At 54.2% G+C, this 11,232-nt stretch overlaps 1 protein-coding gene across 3 annotated transcripts; it reads right to left on the bottom strand.

The window, feature by feature from the left end:
* Nucleotides 1–2,424: 2,424 nt before the first annotated feature.
* Cyth2 (cytohesin 2) lies at nt 2,425–9,325 on the bottom strand. Of its 3 annotated transcripts, XM_055613701.1 has the most exons (13): nt 9,115–9,325; nt 7,935–8,082; nt 7,772–7,838; nt 7,120–7,238; nt 6,539–6,619; nt 5,945–6,057; nt 5,678–5,826; nt 5,167–5,278; nt 3,578–3,580; nt 3,216–3,292; nt 3,011–3,082; nt 2,772–2,926; nt 2,425–2,691 (listed from the first exon to the last, which is right to left on the bottom strand). In XM_055613701.1, the coding sequence occupies exons 1-13, from the start codon at nt 9,131–9,133 to the stop codon at nt 2,604–2,606; spliced, it is 1,203 nt and encodes a 400-aa protein (XP_055469676.1). In that variant the 5' UTR covers nt 9,134–9,325; the 3' UTR covers nt 2,425–2,603. The 3 variants fall into 3 exon arrangements, with proteins under 3 accessions (XP_055469676.1, XP_055469675.1, XP_055469677.1); XM_055613700.1 differs by lacking the exon at nt 3,578–3,580; XM_055613702.1 differs by lacking the exons at nt 3,011–3,082; nt 3,578–3,580 and having other exon boundaries at nt 3,216–3,294; nt 5,166–5,278.
* Between the last annotated feature and the right edge of the window lie 1,907 nt (nt 9,326–11,232).

Genomic DNA, 11,232 nt, shown 5'->3' with positions numbered 1-11,232 from the left:
TTGGCCTAACCTGGTGGCGGTAAGGGAGGGCCAGGGCCTTTAAGCCTCAGGCTGAGTGAAGAGGCCAGTCCAAGATCTGAGATGCTAACATCCTGCCCAGTTGCAGGGAGCAGGTGGAGGGAGGAGTGCTGGAAGGACTCCCACGAGGGAGAAAGGCCAGGGTCTGGATGGTCTGAGGGGGAATCTGGGCTCAGGGTCCTTGGAACTGAGGAAGACAGCTGGGCTGGGTCCCTGGTCTGGAAGAGGGTAAACTCTTTCACTAGCCCTCACTCCACAAACTCATATTCAGTTGTCTTCAACCACAGAAACTTACTGCTTCACAGTTTTGGAGGCTACAGGACCAAGACCAAGGACATCAGTGTTCGGAAAAATCTTCCGTGCTTTTGCAAGCCTGGCCTCAGGTAACCACTGGCACTCTCCGGCTTATCTGTGCTTTGCCCTATTCTGTGCATTCCTCCCCACATGGCACCCTCTGTGCCTGCTGTCCAAATACTTACTTTAGGGACTCTTACCTGTGTGTGGGTATGTTGGTGGGTATTGGGGGAGGCATGGGCTCACAAAACTCAGTTTGGCTTTGAACACAGCCTGCCTAGCACACGGATTGAAATATGAAGACCCACTCCCCACCCCGCTTGGCCTGCAGTGCAGTTTAAAACACTTTGCTGACTTGAATGTTCCACAGACACCTGTAGCTAATTTTTGTCACCATTCCTTTTTGATCCTCTATCAAGCACTGCCAATCATCCCAGCCCTGAGCCCATGGTGGGGGCTCCTCCACTCCCTCCTGCTCTACTCACTGATTCCCTGAGGACTACAGACCTCCCCCTTTCCACTTAGCCCTCTACTCACTCAGATCACCCTGATCACTTCAAGTAAACGCTGTACCCCTGCCTCTTGCAGTAGCTTCCCATAACCAGGCCTGCATAACCTGTGCTTGCCTCCCACAGCAACAGCAGTCACCTGACACCTGCTGATGTCAGTCACCGTTTGCCAGGCAGTGATCCTATGGTGAGGAGAGCCCTACTCCTAGGCTTGTTGTATGCCTCCGTGTCCTTGTCACCTTAATTTGTAAGGCAGAGTACACATCCAGCTCAAAACCAGCCCCTGTTCTGGCCCTCTCCCATCAACCAAGCTCTCCCCCTTCCTGTGAGACAAAGATTCCAAGCTCAGACACAAATGGGAACCTGGAATCAGCTTCCCACATAATTCCTCCCTGTCACCATTCCTTTGTAGGAGGTCCTGGGTTCAGCCCATGGAGGCAAATATGATGGGCGAGAGGGTGGTTAAGACCCTCTGAAACAGACTCATTGCCTACTGCTTTCCTGGCCCTTTCAGTGAAGTTGGAAGTTCCATTTTATTGGGGAATCCCCATTTCACACCAGCCCCTGGGGAAGTAGTTCATACCCCTTTCCCAACTTCAAGGTAAGCTCCAGAAAAACTGTTAATACCCAGGAGACTACAAGACTGCCTTTGTCTAAGCCGACAAGTAGCCTGAGCCACAGAACACACCCAGAATATAACCGTGGATGCTTGCACTTTACCCAGATCAGTACTGTCAGAGAACACCCACAGGTGCCTGTAGCCAAAGAAAGGCAAGACTCAGTAGCCCCACAATAGGGATTTGCAGATCCAATACAGACCTTCTGGAATCTCAATACCCAGAAGGCCCTGGGGAGCATCCTTCCTTTCCAGTCAGGCCAGCATGCTGATGCATGCTTGGAAGTGGTGATTCCTCTAGAAATATGGAGCTAGCAGCCTATATAATGCCAGCACTAGAAGGATGAGACAGGACTCGAGAGTTAAAGCTCACCATAGTCTGGGAAAACGAAAACAATAAAAAAGCTTCTTGGCTCCAAAGGTGGGCAGGAGGCACTAGGCCTTTGTTAACTATCCCAAGCAGAAGGACAAGAGGATAGGACCACTTGGGGACTCAGCATTATCCCCTTCACTAAGATCCCCTCCTATCAGTCAGGACACATGCACAACAAAAGCCCAAACATCTCCCCCGGGGGCTGTCCTGGGGCTGGGAGAAGCCACTGTCACCTCCAAGGCCATCCAATGTACCCCACAGTACCACAATGGCCCCTCCAGCCCACTCTGGAGCACTCAACGGATACCAGACAGTTCCTAGCACCCAACACAGGGCCTTTCTCTGGGTTTGCTCCCTTCTGAGCCAGTACTTTTTTCTAGTCCTAGTTTCTTGTGCCGAGTCCCCCAGTGACCACAGGCCCACAAGGGCAGAGTGTATCTAGAGAGTATCTGTGTATCTGAACACTGTCCCAAGACACTAAACTCCGCACCCACGGGCCTTGAGTGTCTTGTCTGGGAAGACCTGCCTTCCACCCTGTTTGCCACCCAAGATCCTGGTCAATGTCAAGAGGATGGGTTCTTAGCTCTCCCAAACCCAAGAAATGAGGGCATATGCAGGCACAAGGGATTAAATAATTAATAGATTACCAACATGTTAATTACAAATAAGGAGTCAGGAGCTAGAGACGGTGATTTTTCCAAATGGGGAACTAGGATCCACAGCCCCAGGGCCCAGGGGTCCTGCCACCCAGGCGGGGCAGCTCCAAAATAAATAAGAGAGTTGGGGACAGGGGTCAGGGTTGTTCCTGCTTCTTCTTCACAGAAATCCGCTTCTTTCTTGCTGCCAGCATCTCATAGAAGGGGTCCACGCTCACAGCAGCCCTGCAGAGAGGTCTGGTTAGGACAAGGGCGGAGCGCATGCCCAGCCCTCCTGGCTCAGACCCCAGCCCGATGGGGCTCACTGGATGGACTTGATCCACTCGTCTTTCTCCTCCTGTGTGGGTGCTGAGATCCGGTACACCATGTGGTTCCCCTCTACTACCCGACCGTCAGCCTCGGTTTTGCAGGCTTTGATGAGCTGTCCCTTATTGTTGGGAATGTAAAGCTCAAAGCAATTCTAGGATAGAGAGGAGGGGACAGGTCAGAGCAGCCCTGGGCCAGTACACAAAGGTAAGGTTTAAGGGCACTTTATGAGTCTCACTGGCTTCCGAGGATCATCCACCTCACGGATGCTCAGGTTCTCTAGGGGGATGATCCCTCGGGGCTCCTTGTCCTAGGGGCAGAGTCAGAATTCAGGTTCCATGAGTCCCCCAGTGCCCTTAAGAGTGTTGGCTGGACGTGTGTGCCCGTTCCTCCCCCCCGCCCCCCAAGGATCCTGGGCCCGTATCTGCAAGCTCCACCCTCACCGTAGTGTACTCAAAGTAGTAGAGGCAGTTGTCTGTAAGGATGAACCAGCGGCGCTTCCAGGTCTTCACCCGGCCCCCTGCAAGGGAAGGGGTGGGAGGGGCCGGGCTCAGCGGGGAACCGCTGGGGGGGGGGGAGCAGAGCAGGAAAGGTAGGGTTCTTAGGTCTAGGACACAGGCAGTGAGGGAAAAGATAGGCAGGCAAGGAGAAGCTGCTAGGGCCCCAGGAGTGGGAACCCTGCTTGGGCCAAAGTTTCTGGATATTCTATTGGCGTAGGCCCAAGACCCTCCCCATGGGCCAAGGCCAGAATAGCCCCTTCCTATCTGGTGGGGGTTGGTAGGGGTCAAGGACACCAGGTACCTACCTCCTGGGGCAGACAGCGAGAAAGCAGGCAGGACCAGGTGTGGAAGGGAAGGCGGAGGGATGGGGTGCCCCCAAGAATCGCAGCGACAGAAATAGGGGGTCAGGGAAGGGATGCACAGGGGGCCAGAGCAACAGCAAGAGAACAGGCAGAGGGGAGGGGGAGAGAGGAAGAAAACCGGTTACATCCACATGGGGAGGAGCCAAGGACTCCCCCTGCCCACCATGCTCCTGGCCTCCTGGCTTCAGCCTTTCCCAGGAGGTGCTCAGCCTGGCCAGGATGGTCAGGACAGCCCTGAAAAGACATGTTCCCTGAGACCCTCTGCCCTGATCTAAGGGATAGGGTTGTCTTAGCTGTGTTTTCTTACGAAGTCCCTGGCCCTCTGGGCTCCAGCCTAGAGACCCACCCACTCACATCTTGTATTCAACAAGATGACATACTATGGCCTTTGGATGAACCACTGAGTAGAGATGTTTACACCAGCCATCATGATCATAATCAAGCCCATGACAGACCCCTGCATCTAAGTGGCAGGACACCTTTGAGTCTCAGTTTCTTCAAATGAGAGATGGAGAATATAGTTCGCATAACAGCTCAGAGACCCATCTTGGGGGAAGTTGCCTTCTTGCTCCTCCCTCAGGCTCAGGGAGACCACTGTTTGCTGGGGAACCTGATCTTCTGTGATCCTACTGGCCTCCTTGCACTCTACAAGGGGACAGGGCCAAGGTGCTTCCTAGGAAAGGCCATGTGTAATTACTAGGATAGTACACTGACTTTGAAGATACAATGCCCTGCTCCAAGTGCACAATTCAACAAGGCAGGACCTCAGACGGGGAGGGATGCTGAAGCCACTGCTGACTAGTCCAAGAACAGAGAGGCCTGATTCTAACCTGGGCCCTCACTCAGCAGAGTGCCTAGCTGTCCCACTACAGACCACGTACTTCTTCTCTGAGCAGTGAGCAGGCAACCTTGCCATTACCCCTCCAGCTCAGCACAAACGTACCTAGCTATACTCCAAGTGTCTGGGGAGCTGTAATGGTAATTAATGGCTGGCCTGTACCCAGATCCTGCCTGCATGAGCATGAACCCTCATCTTCAGGGTTCACAGCACCGAGTGCTGAGAACAACTCTCCTGGCCACACAGCCACCCTCTGAGGCCTTGCTGACTGAGCAGTCGCGTTACATCACACATTTCAACACAGCCTGCTCCCCCCAAAGAGTCCTCTAAAATCACTGTGGCTACTGCTGCACCGTCCTCTCTCCGGCCCAGCTGACAATGAGGCCAATTCTAGGGTAAACAGTCTGCAGAACATCTGACCCTGCCCTGGGCTTTTGGGAGTTTTACTGAGGGAGGTTAACAGCCTGGCTCACCAGGCCCTGGCATAGAAGACTCCAGGCATATGAGTAGGCAAGGCTAGGAGCACTTTTATACAGGCCCAGAAAATAGCCAAAGTGTGTTCTTGTTTTCAGCTCAATTTATCAGATATAGAAACCTGAGGTTCTCAAAGGTGCAAAACCTTAGGACACTCAGTCCTGACCTGGGCCACTAGCATCCCCTGCAAAGTGGCCAGCAGGCTCAGGAAGGGACGTACCCAGCTTTAGGAGCCAGCCCTCACGGTCTGGGTTGAAGAAGGTGTGGGTAAGATCATTCCCATCATCCTCAGGAATCTTGAAAGGCTCGTTTCGGATGCTGTCATAGAGGTTCTGAGGGTGGGGGAAAAAGGTTAGCAACTTCAGGTACTGAAACTTCTCAGGGCCAGGGAAATCATCAATGGGTCACTCACCATGGGAGAAAGGGATCAAACTGGGAAGAAAGGGAAACATAAGACTGAAGAGATGGGAGGAGGAAGAAAAAGATGAAGGGATAATGGTGAGAAAGCCTGTTAAGTTCTTGGAGATGATGGAAGAGAGGCCTGGCAGAGCCTGAGAAAAGACACAGAACAAGAACCAAAGGCCAGACAGAACTGGAAACAGAAGAGAAGACACATGCGAAGGTCATGCCCACACTAATGTGAGTAGCTAGAGCAGTTTAGGCACTGAGAGACCCTGGGGCACAAGAAGTGGTGAGGCTAGAAGAGGGGCAGAGCTGGGAGCAGCACTGACCCTGAGAAGGTCCTCAGGCAGGTCCCCACCCTCATTGATGCCCCGGTTCATGGCCACAAAGCGCTCCAGGCCCGGCTTGTCCCTGACATTGGGATTGTGAAGGCTAGTGTTCAGCATGATCACGGCAAAGGACAACACGTAGCATGTGTCTGCAGCAGATAAAATAAGGCAACCAGTGATGACCCAGACCTTTCTCACAGATCTGGGGATCCAGGCCCAGCACTCCTTCCTCAGACTATAGGTCCACACCCTGTCCTCTGGTCCTACCTGTAGACTGGAAGACCCCAGGGTTACATAGGCAGTATCGCTGGGCAAAGGCCTCCATCATTCGGTCAATTTTCTGAGCCTCTCCAGGGAGGCGAAAGCTCCATAGAAATTGCCTGGGTTGGGGTGGGGGCAGCATAGATTTCAGGGCTGGAAAACACTTTCCTTCTAACTTCTCTGTGTGTTCAGTGCCAGCCTTGTCTACATGGAGTTCCAGGCCAACCAGGGCTACACACTGAAATGCTATCTCAACACCAACCCTCAACCCCCAAGCAAGCAAACAATCAGATTCCAAATCTCTCAGCTCCAGCTGTCATCTGACTGGAGCAGTAAGTTCTGACCATGGATTCTGGTGGGTCTATATAGAAACAGCTTTTTTTCCACCCCTAAGTTTGCAGAATTGGACTGGGAATGCCAGGTGCTTGGGCTGCCATGCAGGAAGATGCACTGAGCACAGTGGATCAACATGAGCACGCCAATGGAGAGCCTTGGGTATCTCAGTTGAGTCGTTTCCTGAGCGTTGCTTGCTTCTGTTGGAGCTGCTTTCCCCTCACAGCTGAGAACGCCCTGGCAGATACACTTCTGCCCCATCCTTACCGGAGCGCCTGCACCAGGTTGAGGTCGGTGAACTCATGCAGATCCACAAAAGCATGCAGCACAGACAGGTTCAGCTCTTCCCTGCAGGGAGACAGTCACATGAGGACCAGTGACACTGGGCACACTAGTGCCACATCCGGTTCACTGTGCTTGCCCCCAGCAGCTGACCCTTTTACCTGCTCCATTGCAGGCTGCGTCCTAGAGGTAGGACACCTTGCTCTGGTAGCTTGTCAGATCTTTGAGCACATGGAGTACCTGATGTCACCTCTCTAGAATGTCCTCGTGCCCCTCTGATGCCTTCACCTCAAGAACTGACCTTTATCTAAGAGTTCACAGGCAATTCCTAGTTCTATGCACTCACATGGCCAGAGGGTCTCCTCACACTTGCAGCTCTGGCCATGACGGAAGACTTCCAGACAACCCCACACTTCAGATGCCAGCTATGTACTCCTGAGACTTCGACACTGCCCCCAACATAAATGGGCCCCTACTGGGCTTCCTGGGCTCTGAAGCTCCCCCGGAGGCAGTCAGACCACCCTATCATGAAGCAGCTGGGAGCCCTGTGCAGCTGGGTAGCTCACCTTTCCCCTAGGTAGTCCCCAATGGCAGTCTTGTTCAGGCCTTCGCCCTTGTACAGGAAGCGAGCAATTTCCTCAGGTGTGTTCTGCAGAAGCTCATGCTCCACCAAGAATTGGATCCCCTGGAGGGAGGGGGTCAGATTTGTGCCCAGGACAGAGGTTGATGCTCCTCATGAACCTCAGCATCCAAACCTCCTCTCTCTAACAGAGCATGATCAGCCTCATGCTCCCCATGCACCATCCCTAACACATTCCCTCAGCTTCTGTTCCAGCAGATTCCAGAATGTGCAACTGGGTGTGGCAAGGAACAGCTCTGAAGAATAAATGAATAGACTACACACTACAGTAAAAATGAAGCGGATGCCTGCCCGTCACGCTGTGAGCGTAGACCCTTGCCTGGTTCTGTCCTGCGCCATGAAAAGCCCTCTCATTGCCACATCTCCCCTGGACTGGAGCACTTATATCTAGGAGATCTCTGAGAAAGGCAGGCTCAGCACTGCTTAGTACGTGGCCAACTCCCAAAGGCCTCAGTTCATGGACAGTCATGGAACAGACAGGGAGGAATCAGGAGTCTGTTGCCTACAGGAAACATATTTTCCTAACACTTCCAGAACCAGAGACATTAAAACCATGCCTGAATATCTGCCCAGCTAACCTTTTTGGGGTCCATGTTGAATTTCTTCCTGCCCATTGCCATCTTCCGGTTCCGCTGCAAGGTCTTACTGCAAAAGCAGGGTGGGGAGTAGCCAAGGGCCAGTGCTTGAGTATCCAGGGCCTTGGCCAAACCCCATGTTCCCGTGAATTCCCACAGTCCTCACCTGCCCTCATTGGCCTCCAGACCCTCCACCTCGCTCATAGCTTCACTCAGCTCCTCTCGCAGGCGCTGGATCTCCACCAGCAGCTCCTGCTTGCGCCGTCGAATGTTCTCCAGCTCCATGCGCTCCTCGGGAGTCAAGTCTGGGGGCTCTATGAGCCAGGGTCAAGAAATTAGTTCAGAGGGCCAGGACTCCTGCATCCTGAGAAAGGATTTGGGCTTGGGGCCTGGATTCTTGTCCAGAAGAGGAATGGCTACCAGAGAGGGGAGAGGAAGAAGACCCTGAACCCTTAGTCTGGAAGTGTCTGAAAGTCTCATCTCATAATAGGTTTGGGGATAAAGTCCTGGGCCCATTACTTGGAAGAAGGATGGGGCCCTGGCTTCATCATGGCAGGAAGTGGGGAACCTAAATCTTATGTCCATTACTTGGAAGGGAACCAGTCCCTGGGCTCCTGGACCCGTCACTACAGTTAAAAACTCTTCAGTCTGAATTTTGAATGCTTTACTTGGATGCCCTGGCTCCTTGATTCCATCACGGTAGAACGGGAGGCGTGAATATTGGTAACATTACTTGGAAGGACCTAGAACCTTGGGCTCATGGCTCCATCGTCGCAGGAACTCTGGGGCCCTGGATCTCTGAAAGGTACAGGGCCCTCCACCATGGTAGAGGATCTGGGATCTTGGGTGCATTTCTTGGAAACACACCAAGACTCTGGCTTCTAGCTCCACCATAGTGGGGACCCTAGCATGGGCCTTTTGTAAGGGAGCCGTATCCCTGACTCCATCATGGTGGAAAAGTTAGGGTCCTGAATCTTTGGTGCGTTTCTTAAAAAGGAACCGAGGCTCTGGCGCCGCCTCGGCAAATACAGTGGTCTGGATCTTGAGTAAACAGTAAAGACAAGCTAGAACATCAGGACCCAGGGTCAGGGTCGGCAGGAACCGCACACAGCCTAGGTCTACAGCGGGAAAGGCAGGCCGCGGCTCGCGCGGTGTACGCCCCGCCCCGCCCCGCCCCGCCCCGCCCGCCGCCGCCGGAAGCGGGCTCGGTCCAAACAATGGCCCGGGACCCTGGCTCTCGGGCGAGCCGGAAGCCCGTCCCGCGCGCCGAGAGACGCCCTGCGGCGGCCCGGCTGTCCGCGGCGAGGCTTGGGAGCCGCTCCGCCCGCTCGCCTCGCCCGGCCTACCGTAGACACCGTCCTCCATGGCGGCTAGGAAGGCCCGCGGGGAGTCCGGGGCGGTTCCGCCGGCTGGGCCTGCGTCCGCGTCGGCCCGCGGGCTCGAGTGAGCCCGCTCAAACGCCCCAGGAGCCACCGCCGCCTCCTCAGCGCCCGTCCTCAGCGCCGAAAAGACTCTCCCTTCACGGCCCAACCGCCCGGCCGGTGGGGCCCGCCCCTCGTCTCGACACCACCCAATCCACTGCGGCTCTCCCCGACTGCTCCGCCCCCGACGCCACAGGACCATCTCCAGGACCAATAGGGCTCACGAGAAGCCGCCGCAGGCGCGCGCTGCGGGCGAGAGACTGCTAAGACTGGCCAATCAGAGTGTGGGCAGGGTGCTCGGTCCCGCCTCCGAAACAAAGGAAAATTCTTGGCACCTTTATCCCCCAATAAGAAAACTCAAACAAGCGCGACCAGGAGGTGGGGCTTCGTGGAGCAGGGAGGGTTGTGCCTGCTCGCGAGCCAGACTAGGGCCACTTAACCCTTCGTTCAGGAATTCGTTGTTAGGGGCGGTACTTTGTTAGTCTTGTTGTCAAGGGCGGGAGCTCAACCTTGGGTTGTTTCCTGGAGCCACACCTCCTGGCCCTCCACGCCAGCTTTGGACCGCAGCGGTTGCCAGGCAACTGGGAGCCGCAGAGGCCTGTCTTTTTGCCTCCTTTCTCGGGATACTTCTAAGCAGGTCGCTGTCTTTGAACCCTTTCCATACCACCTCACGTGACTTTCCTACACACCCCAATCTCCTCAAAGTCGAAAGATGGTAAATAAAGACATTCTTTCTTCCAAATATTATGGAATTGGGTTCCATGTACGCACGGGCTCTACCTTTCCAGGGCTTTTTGTCTTTCAGGCTCTTCTAAACTCTCCCTTTAAGCTTAGCGTCATCCTCCTAAAATCCTGCCTTCCCCAGGCATTCTCCCAAGACACCTCTTTTCCCTCAGAATCTTCCAGCCTGCGCCGACTTTCTTCTCTTGGCAGAACTCCAGGTCCCAGTGCTTAAGGTCCTCCTTCCACCCAACCTTTTCAATCCTCATGCTTGCCCTTCTTAAGCTCCTCCCTCCTCTTTGCAGGGAAAGCAGTGAAGGGCCTGTCTGATGGGGACTCTGCAATTCTTGTAAATCGGAAGGGGCTGAAGTGGCTTCCAGGTCTCGCGTCCTCATTTGTGTCCCTGGGCTGCTCAGTGGTGACGGATTCAGGGCCAGGACTTGGCTAAGCCTCTGGATTAGTCACTGGAGCCTTCTAATCCCCTCTCTGACCTTTAAGAGTGGCCTGACCCATGCCCTCTCTCATGGAGACCCTGTCTGCACCAGTCCTACCCTGCTCTCTCCTTCCCATTAAAACATGCTCCTGCCTCTTCAGCCCAACTTAGCATCTTCCTCCACCATGTCTCCGTTGTCCCTAATCTCTGTCCTAGACCTGGGGGTGGGAAAACTGCCAGCTAATTAATCCTGTCCGGTTATTACCTGGGGATTCTGAAGGATAAAGCAAGATGAGAGCCAGAAGAGGGCATAGATGGATTCAGCTCTCAGGCCAGCCAATGCCAGTGACAGCGCTCGCTCTCAGTTGAGAACACTGGGGAGGACACCTCCTCCTCCTCCTGGCAGCGTCCCTGAGGCTGACTATCAGCCTGCTGGTCACTTAGGTGGCTGTACCATGAACAAAGGCCAAGAACAAAGACCCACATTCCAGAAGCACAGGCACACTGCCAGAGAGCCTGGTCCTTCAATACAGTGGCAGGGTTCCCTGAGAGCTCCTCCACCTTGCTCACAGTGGACATTACCCTGGAGACAACATCTCCAGCTCCCAAGCTGGAGCAGTAGGATGGTGACAATGGCCCTTGGTGATAGCCTATGCCGCTTCTGGCTGGTGGAACCAGTCATCATGTCACTGTCTCCTTCCACCTACCCCTAGAAGGCTGTGTGTTTCAGCACAAGGGTGGAGACAGGAAATCTCAGAACCTGCACTGGATCTTAGCCTCCATGAAGTGAAGGACCGCTCTTATGGGAGGACCCTTGGAGAACTTCAGACTCTAGTGACCATTACAGGAAAAACGAAAACAAGGAGAGATTTGCCTAAGGGCCTGAAGTT

This window comes from Psammomys obesus, unplaced genomic scaffold (assembly GCF_907164565.1).
Source record: "Psammomys obesus unplaced genomic scaffold, mPsaObe1.curated_primary_1811, whole genome shotgun sequence".
Classification (NCBI taxonomy): Eukaryota; Metazoa; Chordata; class Mammalia; order Rodentia; family Muridae; genus Psammomys; species Psammomys obesus.
The sequence above is the reverse complement of the archived record's forward strand: the minus strand, read 5'-3'. Positions and strand labels throughout refer to the sequence as shown.